Source organism: Meleagris gallopavo, chromosome 1 (assembly GCF_000146605.3).
Source record: "Meleagris gallopavo isolate NT-WF06-2002-E0010 breed Aviagen turkey brand Nicholas breeding stock chromosome 1, Turkey_5.1, whole genome shotgun sequence".
Lineage (NCBI taxonomy): Eukaryota > Metazoa > Chordata > Aves > Galliformes > Phasianidae > Meleagris > Meleagris gallopavo.
Window position 1 is genome coordinate 71,452,827 of NC_015011.2, and position 18,936 is coordinate 71,471,762.

Below are 18,936 nucleotides of genomic sequence, written 5' to 3' on the forward strand. Positions count from 1 at the left end.
TCTGCCCACTTCTGTCCGATCTTCCTCTCTAGTCTGTTCGTTCTGGTCCCCCTCTGTTCTGGTCCCTGTTCAGGCACCAATTGTTGCAGGGCTGCCCCGGGCTCTTTTGCTGGAGAGGCAAATGAGGTGCAGACTCCTTCACTGGTGCAGAACAAAAGGCATTTACTGTACATTTATTACCACCTTTTATACCCGCGCAACACAACAGTTTTCCCACGCAACCAAGACTGGATACATGTAAGGGTTAGACGCCTTGTGGGTGTATAAATCTGGCTCAAGTTATTGTTGAGCTTTACCACTCATTAGCAATACAACAATCTTCTTTATCCCACAAGAAACCACAGTACATTCTTGACTGCTTATATTCATATTATATATAGTCACTGGTGAAGTCTAGCATTTAGGGAGTTCACAACAACAACAACAAAAAATAAAGAATTTTTGAATAACTTCATTGAAAAAAAATCATAAACACGCATTTCCAGGCTGGAACTATATTCCAAACAGCTACAAATACATTAAAGACTGTAGAGCATGTAGAGAAAGAGTCAAAACTACTTTAAGTGAGAAATGTTACCCAAGAAATAGCAAAGTATTTAACCATACGTACAAGTTTCCCTAAAATATTTACCTCATCAGCAGAATCAAAATGCAATTAAGCTTGGAGGTGTCAAGAAAGAAAAAGAAGCACTTCTAGACTAAGGAAAGCAGACATTGCCAGTGCGTTTTGAAATATCCAACAAAATTTCCTGACTTTAGTAGTAAAGTGTATTACATTATCTAATTGATAAAGAATGCATGTTTTTAACTTCATTAATTTGGTCAATTCAGTTGGCTGACAAAATGCAGGATGTGGCAACTATATAAAGTTCAAGGTATTTAACACCTCTTGTTATGTAACTAGCTTCCTTGAAATAAATATGAACAATCATGGACAGCATTTCACAAAAAGCTCAAGCATTTTATGTAAAAGCCATTTTACATTCCCATTTTTATTCCTGTGGATTTCCTTTAATATATCAAGAAATCAGTAGCTGTTTATTTATGAAAAAAATTTTAGATGCTTCTAAACATGAGTAATTCCTTATGCTAATGTTATCATCTCTGTTATTTTGATGAAATAGGCACTTTTTAATTTCAATCATACATAATTATACATTACGTCAGTAACAGCTGGCTTACTAAGGATATTTCTAGTTGGCTGGCTTTCTGAAAAAAAAAATTTCTAAGCATTTTATTGCAACTATCTTTATTCAGAAATTTTTATTAACAAATAAATATTGAGAACATCATTGTTTTGAACAAAGACTGCTTATATTAAGTCATTTGACTAAAGCTTGTTTTTATGGAAATCTTAATGTTTTCCAGGATCCTACATTGCTGTAAAATCTTTACAGATAAAACCTTCCCAGATATCCTTGTACATTCATGAACTACCTCATATTGGAAAAGAGGAGCCATAAGGAAGAGGCTTTCATCTGTATCTGTAAATAAATAAAAAGAAAGTAGTTGATCGATCAATAATAAGGTCTACCAATGCAGAAATCCTCCAATTTTAACTCGCTGATACAATTTTAAGAGAGTCCAGTCCTTCATGTTACTTAACACCCTGCAAACTGAAAGACAAATCCTTGCTGACATGTTACTAGTATCCATATTTACACATCAGACAAACTCCTTTCTATGGGTAAGTTTTCAGACACAGAAGCAGATGGCTTCCCCATAATTTATTATGCAATTTATTATGCAAACAAGTCCCATTGCAAGTAAAAGGCTGATTTCCACATTCTGGAGAACTCTGCCTTATAATACCACCTCTGATTACTACAAGGCCGAACACTTCACAATTACCCTCTACATTTTAGTATTAGTAACGGACAGATAACACAGAGAACAGAAGCAGACCCCCATTCAGTGTTCACTTAGGAATTGAGAGGACTTACCTATTGAATCACTGTCACAGGAAGAAGCCAAGTACAGTCACTATAGTCAGACTGAACAATTCTGTGTCATTTAGTTGGGCAGCATTTAAGCATATGTACTTATCTATTCAACAAAACAACAGCAATCTCTTTTTCCTTCTCAAAATTCAAGTGTCTGCTTCAAGGCAAAGAAGCCAAATAGGGTAAAGTGCACAGAACAGCACATTAGGACAAAAAAATGTCATTTGAATAGCTATTTTTATACAATTGCTGGCAGTTTATCCTTGATATTTTAACATTAGCATGTTATTTTTTTGTTTGTATGAGAATTAGAATAGCACTGGCCTTCATGAGTAAAAAAGTGTAATTAATTACTGAAGAATAGCCTGGAGTTTCCCAGAAAAACAACAACAAAAAACAGAAGCCATGTTATCTGGGCAAGGCTTCATGGAGTATTATTAACAAGAATTATGATCTCAAAGGAAATGGAGTTCTATTCAGGAGCCTTTATTTTTAAAGCTTAAAATATGCAAATGATGAAAAAGTATGTGGAGATGATAAATAAGTTGGATAAGCTTACATAGTAACACTACAGACAATCCAGTGGGGAAGTAATGCAGCACTAACAGCAGCTACAAGCAATCAGTCATCAAGCAATCAAGCTTGCCTAATTCTAGGCCAAAATACTCATCCATTAAGTATATGACTGCGATTGACAATGGGATTCCAGTCAAGTACAGTTTACCGTATTGATAAAGTTACTTTTTAAAATACAGATTGGTGTTTCAATTATGTGTTCATTCTGCTTACAATTAAAAATAAATATTTTATGTTGTGTACAGTGCTCTTCAGTAGAGGTCTCAACAACCCTAACATTTCTTACCAAAAACTCCTGCGAGGTAGGTGTATCATCATCCCCACTTTACAAATGGAAAAGATTTGCCCAGAGTTTCACAGCTACTTAGTATCAGAGTCAAGAACATGTCACCTGGCTCTGTACCAAACTTGTACCACTAGGCAATCCCCCTTTTTAAGTTATATTACTGCAGTCAAAAATTTACCTTAAAACAACATGTATATTAACATTACAATATAGCATTTTGTAATAAAACAAGAATACAGTATAGCTCATATTTTGGGTACCATTCCTCTCCTCCACCAATAATTCTTTCTCATGGAGATAACCAAAATAATTATGGGCAAATAATAAGCAGTTTTTAATGCACTGTAATAGCAAGTGCATGGAAGACATGCAAGTGACTGGTAGTATGTTTCTCTTCATAAAGGTATGCATGGTAGGCATGTCTCCCATTATGCAGTTCAGTGTCAATAACTCGTCAATCTCATTAATTACTACAGATATATTTTTCCAAGTATTCCAAGCATATTATAATTGAGAACTACTTCCCTCTATAAAAACTCTTAAAACATTTTTGAAGCTACACATTCAGCACCAACATCCACCAAGTGAGAATCCTGATTAAGACAAACACATATGATTTCAGGTTTTAACACTGATCTGTTTTCAAGTTTTATTATAAAGTGACTAACTCCTGTATTGGGACTGACAGAAGACAGTTGAGTCTTTGTTAAATTTGCTGGCAAAGTACACTTGAGATCTGAAACAAAATAACCAACCCAGTTCCTCATGTAGGCTCCATGACTCACCACTAAGATATTGGCATCTAATAACAACTTAGAAGTTCCATCGTTATCAGAACTAAATTCACAGTGATCTGTCCAAGGAAAAACTGACTCTTCTTCATACATTCCTGAGCTTCTGTTTGTTGCGCCATGCATCTCTTGATCTTTCTTCTCTCTGATCTGTCCCACATCAGCAGCTAGCTGACACAGAAATTCAAAAAAATCCCTTGCACGTTCTCTTACCTAAAGAGAGAAGTCAGAATAGTATGTTGTGAAGAACATAAGAGACTTCAGGTTTCAAAAGCCTGAGATATTACTATTTCAGTCAAAAGATTTATCACAGACTGCCATTCAAAGACAAGGCTGAAAGCAATTGCCATCAGCCTTTGCATACAACAGCTTCACGAAGAATCAATCTCAGAATCAATATTTACCTCTAAAGAAATTCTCTAATGGGTAGCCATTGGGTCAAATGGTGTTTTTAACTTGGAAAAATAAATAAACTTTTTGTTGGGCTAAGTTTTCAGTAAGATGATCCTAAATAAGCAATAACTGTATCTGCCCTAATGAAATGGCCTAGAAACTGGGGCCTAAATACATAAATGACATACTTCATCCAATGTTTCTCCTCCAGCAGGTGTGAATGTAGGACACTGCTGTCCAGCAGCCTTTGCCATAGCCTTGAGGTCTGTCAAAGGCCTTCCTTCTGCAACACCATATTTCTGTAAGAGGCAAATTACAACAAATTTAGCAACATATAGCACTTACAATGCAAACAACTCTCAAACAGACTTAGTTTCTACATTTGAGAATCTAATGTGCAAGCTTAACTACTCTTCACGTTTTATCATAGTGTTAGGAGAGGAGGTGCCTTTAAATATACTTTGGAATCATATACTCTTGACACTCATTTCTACAACACAAAATTCTTAGTATACAAAATTCAACTGAGGTTGCATTGCAAGAACCTCACAGGCAGATAAACTCCATTTACTCTTCATTTGCAGAAATATTACAATAAATTCTTTCTCAAAAGAAACAAATATTTTCTCTAGAGACCTCTGTAACTTCCACATGACAGAAGGAATTCTATTCCCCCTTTTTTCAGGATGTACATTACTTCTATGAACAGAGTTATTAGACAACAAAGAAGACAAAAATGATCTTAAAAACAATATGCAAATGAACTAATAGAACATGGAATTAACGATTTTCAATGGCACATTTATTCATAAATGCCTCCACATTTATATGAGAAACACTACGAACAACACATATATATTAACTAGTCATTATGGATCAATAGTAGTCACATTATAAATTAATATTTATAATCTCTAATGTAGCTTAGAAGAGATTTAGTTGGATGTGTATTACCATTTTTTATCTTGGACAGATCTCCAGGGTGCATCTCTTAACAACAGCAATACAGATTAACATTTCTACCACTGAAGATTAATACTTCACTATCATTAACAGATGAAAAATAATTTATTCAAGTAGATAGCTTTGGTCCCTTCTTGGAAGGTCTAAAGACACTGAAAAAACTATAGTTATGAATATTTTGATAAAAGCAAGGACTTTTGCCATGGGATGCCTAAACTACACCTATTACAACACCACATCCAGTGTGATTTACATTAGTAGTACCCAAGATCCCAAGTATACAAGATTAAAAATTTCCAGCTAGTAGTGTCAAAACTGTATATATCACCTGTGTGAGGTCATAAAAAGAGAAAAGATGCAATTTTCTGAAAGATCTTTCTCCATTCTGTGTCCAGAACAATTGGAGACACTTAGTACCCACAACAGCAGTATGATTTACTGTGATAAATGCCACATTTCTTATTAGGCATGCTGCCATTCACAAAGGTATGGCAGTAGAGGTTGAACCTCCCCATCAATACTTCATTTTATTGCTCTATTGTCAAAACCCTCAGCTATGCACATTTCACAGATTGAGATGTTGATGACTGTGAAACAGACACATGCTTATTACTGAGACTTTTCTGATTTCTATGCTGTGTACATGCAGTTTGCTGCCATAATAACTTACTATAGTCTTCTGAATTTAATTGTACTGGGGCACATTTACTTTAGGTTCTCAGTTCCTTTTCCTAAAGTAAAATTCACTGTTTAAGAACATTAAGAAAGATGTAAAGAAATAAATTCTCAGAAACTACTGAAAAGAAGATTCTAATCTTGAAGATTTTTTTGGATTTCTTGCACGAATGCAAGCCATAAGAGAATAAAGCTTTTTCAATAGAATCAACAACATATTTCTTATAAAGAACTTAGCTTCTTTTCAAGCTGTTCTAACTTAATTTCAGTTATCTACAATGTTGCCTTAAAACCTGTGGCCTGCAGAAACTTTAGGGGAATTTCTACTTAGTGGGATTTCTATTACAGTACAAACACCAGGAAAGGAAAAAAAAAGAAACAGAAGTTAAGATTATACCTTGTAAAACTCCATATCACAGCCCAAAATGTTTTTGAAATTACCAGGTGATTAAGCAATTAAAGAAGATTGGGAGGCATGTAACTTGCTGATTTAAGGGGGTGAACCAGAATTTGTGACAAAGAGATCACCAATGGGAAATGCTGTGAACACGTTCCGCTCTTTAAACACTTAACTGTCTGCTGCTAATATGCCATCCACTTCTGGTTTTGTAGCATTTTCTTATTTAAAATTCAGCTGATACTGTTAATGCAGCATAGGAAGGATGATTAATACTAGCAGAAACATCCAACATCTCAATTTATCCTGTTTTAAACAGTTAAAAACAGACAGGCATTACTATTATGCAACAGGGCTAATCAGGAAAGAAGATTGTTCCATTTTGAGCAGAAAGTTTTCCATTAGTCTTCATGCAAATTAAAAGGCAAAAACAAACAAAAAGTTAACATCAGGTTGTGTCATCAGGCTAGAGAAGGGAGGCAAAGGGAACATCTTCAACTTCATATACAGGGCTAAGAAACATGAAAATAATTCTCTCCATATGCAATCCATACAATACTTAATTCAGAGCATCACAGTTACATCACTATCACTAAATTTTGGCTTTCCTTTGAAATTTTGAAATCAGACAACTTTTAGTATCAAATGTAAAAAATTCTCAGTGACTAAAAACACATCATATAGTGCTCTCCACTGCTCAATGTACCATTTACTAAATCAAGATCAGCAACAAATTGCATTTTCAATATTTAATATTCAAGCAAACTCTTACGGCACTTACTCTCTCTCGAAGTCTTGTATCACACTTGATTTCCAAACCCTTGCAGAACTTATTTTTTCCTATAATCGTGGCAGCAGTCTAAAAAGTGAATATACAGTTACATCAATGAACTGTTCTGTTTTCCCATGGGATGCCTAAACTATATTACAACACCACATCCAGTGTGATTTACATTAGTAGTACCCAAGATCCTAAGTATACAAGATTAAAAATTTCCAGCTAGTAGTGTCAAAATTGTATATATCGCCTGTGTGAGCTCATAAAAAGAGAAAAGATGTAATTTTCTGAAAGATCTTTCTCCATTCAGTGTCCAGAACAATTGGAAACACTTAGTACCCCCAACAGCAGTATGATTTATCAGTGTTTGCTGAATGTTTACAGAGCTAAGCAGTGGATGTTACCACAGGGAGGCAGTAGTTAGTGCGTTTCATGCATTAGCAACAGTGATGTGAAAGACAAGTCAGCCATGCAGATTTTGATGAGTATGGCATGCAGGCTCTTGTTCATCATTGGAGAAAATACATAGCTAACAGGGGTGACTGTGTTGAAAAACAGTGTTTTGTAGCTCTGTTACTGTGCTCTTTGTATCTGTTTTAATTTCCGTGGATATAAACAGGAGGCATTACTTTCAAAGAAATCTATGTAGTATGTGGGTTGTGCTTGCAATCAGTGCATTTCTAAAAATAGATCAGTTATTGCAACTGATAAAAATACAGATCTAACACATGAAATCAGTTTCTGGCAAGTGGCTTTTTAATATACCTAAAAAAAAAAAAAATCATAGAATCATAGAATTACCAAGGTTGGAAAAGACCTCTAAGATCATCCAGTCCAACCATTAATAATATTTCCCACTGTCCCTCAGTACAATATCTAAATGTTTTCTGAATACCTCCAGGAATGGTGACTCCACCATCTCCCTGGGCAGCCTGTTCCAGCATCTGACCACCCTCTTGGAGAAATATTTCCTAACATCCTATCTGAATCTCCTCTATACTACTGAAGCATTTAAAGAGGAAGAAGAGTGTCTGCTGACAATATACAGACGTGGCAGCCTTGATCTTAGAGAGGAGACACACACTGGCTGATATACTTGAAAAAAAAAACAAAAAACAAACAAACAAACAAAAAAACACAGAAAAACAGGTTATTATATTCACTTATCATTTGATAGCATGGCCAAAAAGACACAGAGAAAGCCCAAAGGGTTTTGTTTACTTTTAACAACAGACTTGATGTCTCGAGTTTTGTGCTGTACATCCCAAAATTTCTGTCCAGCTGGTATACTTCTCTTTAAATTTCCTACTTGCTTTTCTCCTGTCCTGCTCAAGCTTCAGTGTTCAGTTGCCAGGCAGAGGCAGTATCCAGAGGACAGCATGTAACTCCTATTTCCAGTAATCAGTACATATCCTGACCCACAAATGACAAAGGAGACATTACAAGACAAACTAAACTTCATCACTAACAGTTTTGACTTTCTCTCCCCCCTCTTTTTCAAGGCAAACTGCAAACTCCTCTCATATTCGAGCTGTGAAGTGACAGTGTAGTAAAGCACACTCTTCACAGATCTGCAGCTGCCAAAGAATGAAGTTCCAAACAAATGAGAACTGCAGCTCTACGCATCATTGAAAAAGCTTCTATAAAGTCTGAATAGATGTTCCAAAGAATGGTAAAACATGTTCCCTTTATGCAACGGATATTTTCTATATTAAAAGAGCGGAAATCCTTTTCAAGGAAAAGCCTTTCTCTAATGTAAGAGAAAAAAATATTACAAAACTAACTCTCAAATAGCTGAGCATTTCAAGAAGAATTTCCCTAAGGTGGGCACATAGCACACAAAGTCTTACAAATATTAAAAACCACTATTAATATTTTTAAAAGTAATTACCACTATTTACATATTTAAAGGAAATTACCTGTCAAGTAATCATTATTATGCAATTTAAAAATATCTAATTATTGCACTCCTCCATTTCTAGCTTGTTTTCTGCTTATATTATGTTGCTACAAGTGGGACTGAGGTGCAAAACAGATGAACAAGATAATCTATGTTAAAAATAAAAGAGATCTTAACGTAAATTTTGTTGCTATTGTTTACAACATGACTTTACAGTCTCTTGAAGCAGCACAACTGAAGAAAAACAAAACAAAACAAAACAAACAAAAAAAGCATTCAATCATTTCTTAGTTTCAATCATGTGAAGCCTTCTCACATATCCTGAAATCAGAGAATCAGTAACAGGAGACAGAAAGAATCATAGGGCTTGCATTGCAAATGTGATCTTCAAAGAACAGCTGGTGATCAATGCCACTACATACACAACTTGTGTTTTCTTCCTTTTTTTTTTTGTATATTTTATAATCTTGCACACAAAATTCCACTCAGTAACTGAAAGTGTTTCTTCTTTAATTTATTAAAATAACATATCAAAGTGAGAGATATGATACTATGTTCTTTCCAAAATCCAATGTCTCTGCACATTTAATAGTACTTGTACAGACTTTACTGCAAGACTTGATTTTTGTTTAATTGGTCCGCATTCTTTTGAAAAACACAACAAAAAGCTGCAATACGTAAAACAGTACAAACAATATTCCTGCCAATTTGCTTTGTTCCATCAAAACAAGCAAATAAACTGAATTTGGTCTGTGTTACCTTTAAATCCTAATTACTCCTTTACCAAGAAGACATACGCACATACAAAATAACGGCAAATCTATAAGAAAAACACAACATCCTGTGAATTGGCCTTCATCAGTTCCTAAAGGTGCTGTATGACTGAAGTTTCCACATACACAGAGGCCTTATGAAATTCTATACAACTCAACCTTCAGTTCTAAATCCATTAAAAAAACCTGTGCCTTTCCTTCATGCTATTATTTTTGTATCAGCAATAGCAAATAAGCAGCAAAATGTGAAACTTTTAATTACATTCAGTTTCCAGAAGAAGCACTTGCCTGCTTTGCTCGAAGGAGGTCACTTGAGAAGACATGAGTAAACTTTACATTACTGAGAAATAAACCAGCAGCATCTGCTTGTCTGAAACCAGTTGGAGACAGCGGCTCATCTATTCCTTGACCTACAAAACAAAACAAAACAAAACAAAACAACATTAAAACATGCAAATTTCAAATAATTTATCATTTTAGCAAGCAAAGTTGAGAGAATCTACTCAGGCATAACATGAGGGCTGCTCCAAAAGTAACGCCTCATATTTTATTATGTTGGCCCACGAAGAAGCAGATGTCAGCGGTATGGCAGTAGAAGTTGAACTTTCCCAGCAATATTCTGTTATACTTTGTTGCCTTGCAATAGACAGCAGCAGAGAGGAACAGCATGTGACGTGGAAGTGTGTATAAAGCAAAGGGATGTAACTGAATTCTACCGTGTGGATAAACAGCACCCACTGAGATTCATGAGTGCTTGCTGAACGTTTATGGAGACCAGAAAAAGGATGTTAGCACAGAGAGGTGGCTGATGGTGTGTTTCAGCAGTGGCAACAGCAGTAGTGGGTCAGTCCACCTGTGTAAATTTTTCTGAGCACGGCATGCAGGCTCTTGTTCATTGCTGGCAAAAATGCACAGTACACGGTGGTGACTATTTCAAAAAAATGGAGTTTTGTCGTTAAGAATTTGCTTTATCAAATAGTGTTATTGTGCTCTTAGTATCTGTTATTGTTTCCATGAAAACGGAGTCATTACTTTCAGACAAACCTACGTAAAATACCTCTCGTTCTGCAAGTGGAGTGCAGTGACTATTCCTATGATCACGCAGTATAAAGAAAGGGAGTACAGGCTAGAAAGATAGAAGGACCATTTACTGATATATTAATGTATATACATAAGAGAAATAGAAACATGAAAACTTTTAAACATGAATCAGAGAACTACATTTTCTAAACACGAGTAGTCATTTCAGATCACTTGTCCTTTCTATCCTCTGCTAGGCTCCCTGCTAAAGGAGTCCCAGAACTGAAAGTCTGAAAATAGTTGTGACTGCAAATAAGAAAAAACGGACAATACAGTTGAGATACTGTTGTTGATACTAAAATACACACACAGAAAAACATGCACACCAGGAGAGGCAAGTCCTAACAAGCATGATATGCTGTTTCCTCTGCATTCCCTAACTACGATAATGCCCTGAAGATGAGGAAACAAGGAGTTTTGTGTAATGTGGAAAGCAGCATGCCCTCTCTCTGCCAAAGACAGTTTCACAAGAATTTTAGAGTTGATGTAAATACAAATTGTTGTAGCCTTTTCCTCTGCTCTACTCCACCTTGCACGTTGATGCTAATGCTCATACAGTTGCACAGCAAGTATGTTGGCATAACTGATTTAGCTGAAAAGTAACCCTTGCAAATATGGCTTTCAGCTAGAATTTATGAAATGAACTGTCCCAAATGCTTTAAGACAGTGCTGAGAGAATCAGAACTTTGGTAAGCCAACATTTCATAGAATGACAGAATGGCTTGGGATGGAAGCAACCTCAAAGATCACCTAGTTCCAACACCCCTGGCCACAGGCACAGCTTGCCAATCGATAGATTAGATACTAGATAAGGTTGCTCAAGGATCCATCCAGTCTGGGGCATCCACAAACAAAAGTACACTGAGAAGAGAGAAACTACAGTTCTCCAAAATCTCCAGTACTCCCCATTCCAAGTGATAAGAGAGAACTTTTTCTTTCTGGACAGAGCAGAGAGCAGCACAGTCAGAAATCCTTTCCTATTTGTTTGTTACCCATAATTCCCTTTTTATATCATTACCTCATTTTACCATTTGTAGTAAATTAGTTAGCTCTCCTTATCTTAACTGGGTTGTCTCCTTTTTTGGTCTCCCTGAAAAGGGTGAGGGAGCATAAAAGAGGCCAGGAAGCCCCTGTACAAACTGTGACAATGCAGTACCCATGCATCCACTTTGGGGCTTCACCAGGTCGGAGTACAGAGGAACAATCACCTCCTTTGCCCTGCAGGTCACCTCTCTTTTAATTCATCCCAGGGTACTGTTAGCCTCCCAGTCTGCAAGCACACACTGCCAATTCACTTTCAGTTTTTCATCTTTCAGGATCCTTAAGCCCTCCAACTCAGCAGGCTGCTCTGAAAGAGTTCTTCTCCCAGCCCATACACAAATCTGGGATTGGCTGAAGCATAACATCTTGCACTTGGCCTTGTTGAACTTCATTATAATTACATGGGCCCACCTTATGAGTTTGTCTTGGTCCCATTGGATGGTATCCCTTCCTTCTGTCATATTGACTGCCCACTAAGCTTGGTGCTGTCTGCAGCTTTGCTGAAGGTACACTCGATCTCATCATCTATGTAATTGATAAGGATGTTTGAGAGTACTGGTCCCAAGACTGAACCCAGAGGAATACCACTCATAACTGGCCTCCACCTGGACATAGAGCTGTCAATCATAAATTTCTGTCTGCGACCATTCAACCTATTCCTCACCCACCGAACAGTCCACCATTCAAACATCTATCTCCCCAAATTATAGATAAGGATGCGCTGCAGGACCACATCAAAAACTTTGCAAAAGCCCAGGTAGATAACTGTTTTGAATAAAAACTGCGTTCTAGCTAGGACTGAACAATTCAAGTACATTTAAACAATCTTCACAACAGTGGTCTGGGATATCATGCCATTCTTACCAACAGATTTTGCTGATTACAGGTAACTTCTTTCTGCATTTTAGCAAAAGAACTGTGACAACCCTGTTAAAACCAGAAACGCACCACTCTACACTGACATTCTGCAGAGACTGAATCAGAAACTTTTCATTTTTCACAACTATCAAGCTAACATTTGGATCCACTAATAAAGGTATTTTTCTAGCCTAAAGTACACAATATTACTCTGTAACAATATGTAGGTCACTCTAAAAGTAATACCTATTTACTTCCATGGAAATGACAACAGATACCAAGAACACAATCAGGCTATTTGATAAAGCAAATTCTTAACGACAAAACTCCATTTTTTTGAAATAGTCACCACTGTGCACTTTTCCCAGGATGAACAAGAGCCTGCATGCCGTGCTCAGAAAAATTTACACAGGTGGACTGACCCACTACTGCTGTTGCCACTGCTGAAACACACCATCAGCCACCTCTCTGTGCTAACATCCTTTTTCTGGTCTCCATAAACGTTCAGCAAGCACTCATGAATCTCAGTGGGTGCCGTTTTTCCACATGGTAGAATTCATCCCTTTGCTTTATACACACTTCCACGTCACATGCTGTTCCTCTCTGCTGCTGTCTATTGCAAGGCAACAAAGTATAACAGAATATTGTTGGGAAGGTTCAACTTCTACTGCCATACCGCTGACATCTGCTTCTTCGTGGGCCAACATAATAAAATATGAGGCATTACTTTTGGAGCAGTCCTGTTATTTAGCACTTCAGTTGTTGATTATGGGATTTCTCATTTTGCAGGAAAGAATAATTTTCAATCTCACAGAAACAAACAGAACAGCTAATACTAACCTTGCAGTATTTTGTCTTTGTTGTATCTTGTTTCTCCACTGAAAAAGATTACATACAAAAAAGATTGTGACTTAATTTTCAATCAATCACTGTTCATAAACACTATAATACGTGCCAAATGGAAAGAGTTTAAATATAAATAATGATGTACAATATAGCACAGCCTCCTTTTAAAAGGATGTATTTGAAGAATTTAAAATAAAATCATTTCAAGTAGTCAACTCCAAACATGCCATCAGTATTTACTAAGATATGGAACAAAAAGGAAAGTAATATCTTAAATTCATCATAAATGCAGCATAATTTATCTACTAAAGTGACACCTCCTCGTTGGAGAGAAGGAAGAAGTAGGAAAACTCTGACTGTACTAGCCAATGGGACTTCTGTGCATTAGAGGAAGATCAACTCAAGAGATTAGCAAAGAAAGTATCAGAGCTGACAACACACCCTGAAGAAACACAGCATAAGGCAGAGCTTCTCCACTGGACCCATCACCATCTTTGTAGCCCTCCTTTGGACGCTCTCCAATAGTTTTATGTACTTTTTGTTCTGTGGATCCCCAAGCTGCACACAGTACTCAAGGTGAGGCCACATAAGTAAAGCGTAAAGCTGGACAATCACTTCCTTCAACCAACTAGCAGTGCTGATGCATCCCAGCATACACTTAGCTTTCCTGGCTGCCTGGGCATACTGTTGACTCATGTTCAATCCGTTGTTGATCAAGATCCCCAGCATCTCATCCCCTAATCTGTACGCATAGCCAAGGGTAGCCCCTTCCCAAGTGCAGAATCTGGCACTTGCTCTTGTTAAACTTCGTACAGTTGGTGATTGTCCAGTTCTCTAATTTGACTAGACCTCTCTACAAGGCCTCTCCATCCTCAATGGAGCCAACAGCTCCTACCAATTTAATATCATCAGCACACTTGCTCAAAACACCTTCGGGTCCTACATCTGAGTTGTTTATGAAAACTTCCTGAAGAGAACTTGCTCTGGAATGGAGCCCTGGGGATCCCCACTAGTGACTGGCTGTGAGTCAGCTGCTTACTCTAACCCTTTGGACCCAAATCGTCAGCCAGTTTTTCATTATGTTTTTGTCTAGCTGCATGCTGGATATCTTGTCCAGAAGGATACTGAGAGAAACAGTACTGGAAACTTTACTGAAATCCAAAAAGATAACATCAGCTGGCTTCCCATGATCAACTGCATGGGTGACCCTGTCATAAAAGGAAACTTAGTTAAACAGGACCTTCTCCTCATGAACTTGTATGGTGCTGAATAAACCACCCTATGATAAAAACAAAACAAAACAAAATTAAGTTCCTCCAACAGCACCATATGGCTAACCAATGATAGCCATACCTTGATTGGATGGATTTTCCTGTTCCTTTCGGTATTTTTCACTGGTACTGAAGGGACTGAGGAGAACACCACCTACACTCCCACTCCTTCACCCAATAGCCCCAGTGCCCTGAAGTACCCTCTGATAGTTCTCAGGCTTCTCCCATCAACTTCATTGCTGACAGCTTGAACTACAAAATCTGGTAATAATTGGAGTGCTTTGGAAGTCAGAATATTCTGTCTTGAACATCTTAAATTATTTTGTTTTTCCAGGAGAAGAGCAAGTAAAACTGCATACAGGTTTAGAAGGAAAAAGTTAACACAAACAAAGTTAAGCATGCTTTGTCAAGACATCTCACCTGAGTGAAATGTCAGTTGCTTAAGTTTTTGCAGCACTGAGTGCCAAACACGCTGCTTGCTTTTCAAATATCTATCAGCACTGCTGGGCAAAACTCCTCAAGATGAGCTTCAAATAGATAACCAAACACAGAAAGCAAGTACTTCTAAGAGAGAACACGATATTTTACAACGTTTTAAATGCTTTCCAGCACACATGGCAGCAATTTAATTTTTCAAACTCTCCCCAGACTCTGACAGCTACTGTCAGTCTTCTGAGAAAAATGCAGCAAGCTGAATAGTGTCCTTCCTGTTGATCATCAATTAGGGGGGGGAGAAGAGCAATATTTGCTGTTTCCCAAGCAGCATAGCATAGCATACTGGAGTCTAACACCAGTCCATTTTCTGATGAGTTAATTAATTCCAAAGTGTCTGCAAGAGTCCTAGCTGAAGATCTCAAGTTTAACAAACTGTGTCAGGCCTTCATGCTTCCTAGCTGATATAAAAGGCTGTAACTAGAACATCAAGTTATTAGATAGTCTTTAAGGGAAGAGTAACTATTAAAAGGAGGATGATTAGAAGAAAAAAAAAGTCATTGCTCCCTGCTCTAATAAAATATTAACATGTATTACGATTAAGGGGAAAAACATGTTTTAATTTTCATAAAAATTAAACTCTTAACTGCTATCAATTTGAGAAAATTGGAGAGGCTTATTCTAGTTAATCACAGGTCTCTGGGAATATCCTGTTGAAGCCTGAAACTAACCTTAACAATTCCAAAGAAGTCACAAATGCCATTTAACATTTCACAGAAGAAAGGTTAGACTACTACTCCTAAATGAACTCTTCACCACTGAGTGTGAAGAGTTCATCTGAGACCTTTTGGCAGGAGAAAGGTCTTATGACCAATCACCAGAGTTCACAGTGCTGACTAAATTTAGGTGTGATGCTGTACTTCACTCAATACTATTCTGACCCTGCTTGACTTAACAGTTAACCACAGCATACCAGACCAGATTCGTGCATGCAGTGAATGTTAATACCACCAGAACCAACAACACGGCCCGTCTGGGTCAAGCGGTTCCCTGAGGACACGGCAGCAAAGCAGGCACACCGGCAGAGCTCAGAGCACCGGTACCACACTTTCCTCACGAGCCAGGCACTGGCTCTGCTTCCTGGTGAAGCTGCTTAACTAGTGCAGCTACACATCTACTTCGCATTGTTCTAGCAGAGCGGCACTGCTGACAGCAAGCGGATCAGCGCTGAAAAAGGGTCTCCAGCACCCGCGCACAGCGCTTTGTCCCGGTAGGACAATTCTTTACGTGAGGCAACGCCGAAGGAGACGAGGGGTACCCAGCGTCCGGCCCCTACCCATCGCGCTGCGGCACTGGGCCACGCTGCCCCGTGGTCAGGTAAAGGCCCGAACAGGCACTCCACGGGGGGAGCCCTGCACAGGAAACGGACCGCCCGTGGGGAGAAGGGCGGAAATCCGTTAACGTCACGGTGCGTGCTGGCACCAGCGGCGGATGGATGCGGGAAGACAGCGCAAGGGCAAAGGAAGGGTAAGAGCTCTCGCTCGTTCCCGTAGCGGAAGCGGCGAAGGAGCACGGTGCAGCGGCGGTACTCACTGGCGGACGACGGTCAGGCCGAAGCGAACCATGGCACAGCCACGCAGCTGGGCACAGGCCCCGCTATCGGCTCCTCCGGTCTGCGCTGCAACGCCCGCCCCGCGCCCGACGGTGACGTCACAGGGCAACTGCCACCGCACCTCCCCTCAGCGGCCGAGAGCACGCGGCCCTGCTTGAATGTTGCAGGCTTGTGCGCGCCGCGGTGCTAAAGTGTGCTGGGGGCATGCTGCTTCTTCTGCTTTTCACACACGCAAATAAAAATAATTGTATTTTAAAAAGCCTGTCTACTTTGGCAACTGCCAGAACTTTCTGTAGGAACATTTTTGACAACTTCGTGCCTCCATTCCAAAAGCTCATTGCAAGGATAAGCACATGCTCAGGCACAGAATCACCTGTCCTGCTTTCACAGTGGCCTTTTCCCATATGCTGGGATACACTGGAAGAAGTAGTGCATGCATTCAGTGTCATAATATTCGGGAGAGGCTGTGGGTACTGTGGGTACCAGTGCAGGTTCACCCACTGTTTGGCAGAAGAAAATGTGCTGGGGCAGAAACTCCAACTTAGTGTGGTGGTGGGTCCATCATATAACAGAGGTGTGGGCTGCACCACACCTTAGAAAAGGTGCTTAGAAAGCTATGTATGAAGAATAATTGCTTTTTAAAACTAAAAACAATGATATGTACAGTCTGAAACATTGTAAAAGCCTCAAGGCACGTATTCTGACTTTACAGTTATAATCGACTTGAGTGACTTAGCTCAGAGTAATATGAATAGTGGGTAAATCATGCCAAATACAAGCTAGTTGGAGGACTTGGAAGCCAAATGATGATTCCTCAGTGATTGTCAGCAGAGATGGAAGTGGTTTCAAAGCGACTGCTTCAGACCAGCTTTCTCAAGGCAAAACAGCAGGCAATATGGGCACCCACCAGGCAGATATCCACAACAGCTGGGGCCAGGATGGTACTAGTCATGGAATGGTTTGGAATGGACCTTGAAGACTATGTAGTTTCAATGTCAGCCATGAGCAGGGACACTTCCCACTGGAACAGGTTGCTCATGGCCACACTGAGCTTGGCCTTGAACACCTCCAGGCATGGGGGATTCACAGCTTCTCTGGGCAACCTGTTCCAGTGCCTCACCACCCTCTCAGTAAAGATTTTTTTCCTAAAGTTTAATCTAAATCTACCTTCTTCTAGTTTAAAGTCTTATCCTACTGCTATAGGCCCTAGTAAAAAAGCCCCTCACTGTATTACTGTAAGTCCCATTAGGTAACATAAGGCTGCAGTGAGGTTTCCCTGGAGCCTTCTCCATGCTTCTCTGTTTCCCAGCTTTTTCATCCTTCATCATAGATGCTCCATCCCATTGATCATCTTCATGGTCCTCTTCTGGACTTCACTCCAACAGATCTATGACCTTCTAATGCTGGGGGGTCCAGAACTGAACACAGTACTCTGGGATGTTCTCCTTAGAACTGAATAGAGAGGGATAATGAACTCCCTTGTCCTGCTGGCCATCTGTTTTTATGCAATCCCGAGCCTTCATGCCTTTTCTGAAAAAATGAGGCAGAATGTGATCTTCTGATCCTATTTACCTAAATCTTTTCAGTACACAGGATCTAGTTGGGAGATTGGTGGGACTGCTGCAGATTGGAGAAAGGCTAGCTTTGCTCTGCAGCCATCACCATTCTTGGATGAAGAGGAACTGGGGAGAGAGGCAAAGTAGAAAGGAAACTAAACTGAACAATCCCACCCACTTACTTACCGCCTGCAAGGAATGTCTCACACATAATCCATATCACAGTGATGTTTGGTAACTCAAGATTAAAGCTGACATCTGAGCTACATAAAATAAATCAGCTCTGCTGCCTAGTATTCTTTCTGGGCCAACTGACAGCACTTGTGGGAAGATACATCTACATTTTGTAGTTCACATTCTTTTTGCTCTGCATGAGTAAAGGGATTCTTTATTCAGTTGCTAGGGATTGCCATTCAGACTCTCATTTTCCCTAGTGTGAATAAGCAAAGAAAAAGAAGTTTGGGGAAATTAAAATGTGTTTTGCCATTCTTTTCCAACCTCCTGTTTTTGAAAAAAATGTTTATGAAAAAGCACACATATATCTTGGCAACCTGCAAGGATACTATAAGGAGGATATATTCTTTAACACTAAACAGTGACCTAACTGCTGGTAAAATGACAAAGTAACAGAAGAGGCAACCAAAGATAATCATTTTCCCTTCAGAAATCTCAAGTTTTATGGTTTACAGACAGCCTAATTAACCATAATATTAGTTGGTCAGACAGCTGAGTGTCTTTGCAATAGGATTTCACAACATAGTAGAA

The 18,936-nt window shown here is 38.8% G+C and overlaps 1 protein-coding gene across 4 annotated transcripts; it reads right to left on the bottom strand.

Annotated features, from left to right (window-relative positions):
• Positions 1 to 435: 435 nt before the first annotated feature.
• On the bottom strand, positions 436 to 16,680 carry TIGAR (TP53 induced glycolysis regulatory phosphatase). Of its 4 annotated transcripts, XR_004161224.1 has the most exons (7): positions 16,597 to 16,680; positions 13,295 to 13,332; positions 9,764 to 9,885; positions 6,806 to 6,883; positions 4,178 to 4,288; positions 1,944 to 3,809; positions 436 to 1,484 (listed from the first exon to the last, which is right to left on the bottom strand). XR_004161224.1 is itself a non-coding variant. In XM_003202576.3 (6 exons), the coding sequence occupies exons 1-6, from the start codon at positions 16,626 to 16,628 to the stop codon at positions 3,345 to 3,347; spliced, it is 846 nt and encodes a 281-aa protein (XP_003202624.1). In that variant the 5' UTR covers positions 16,629 to 16,680; the 3' UTR covers positions 436 to 3,344. The 4 variants fall into 4 exon arrangements, 3 of the variants coding, with proteins under 3 accessions (XP_003202624.1, XP_010714932.1, XP_019472897.1); XM_003202576.3 differs by having other exon boundaries at positions 436 to 3,809; XM_010716630.2 differs by lacking the exon at positions 6,806 to 6,883 and having other exon boundaries at positions 436 to 3,809.
• Between the last annotated feature and the right edge of the window lie 2,256 nt (positions 16,681 to 18,936).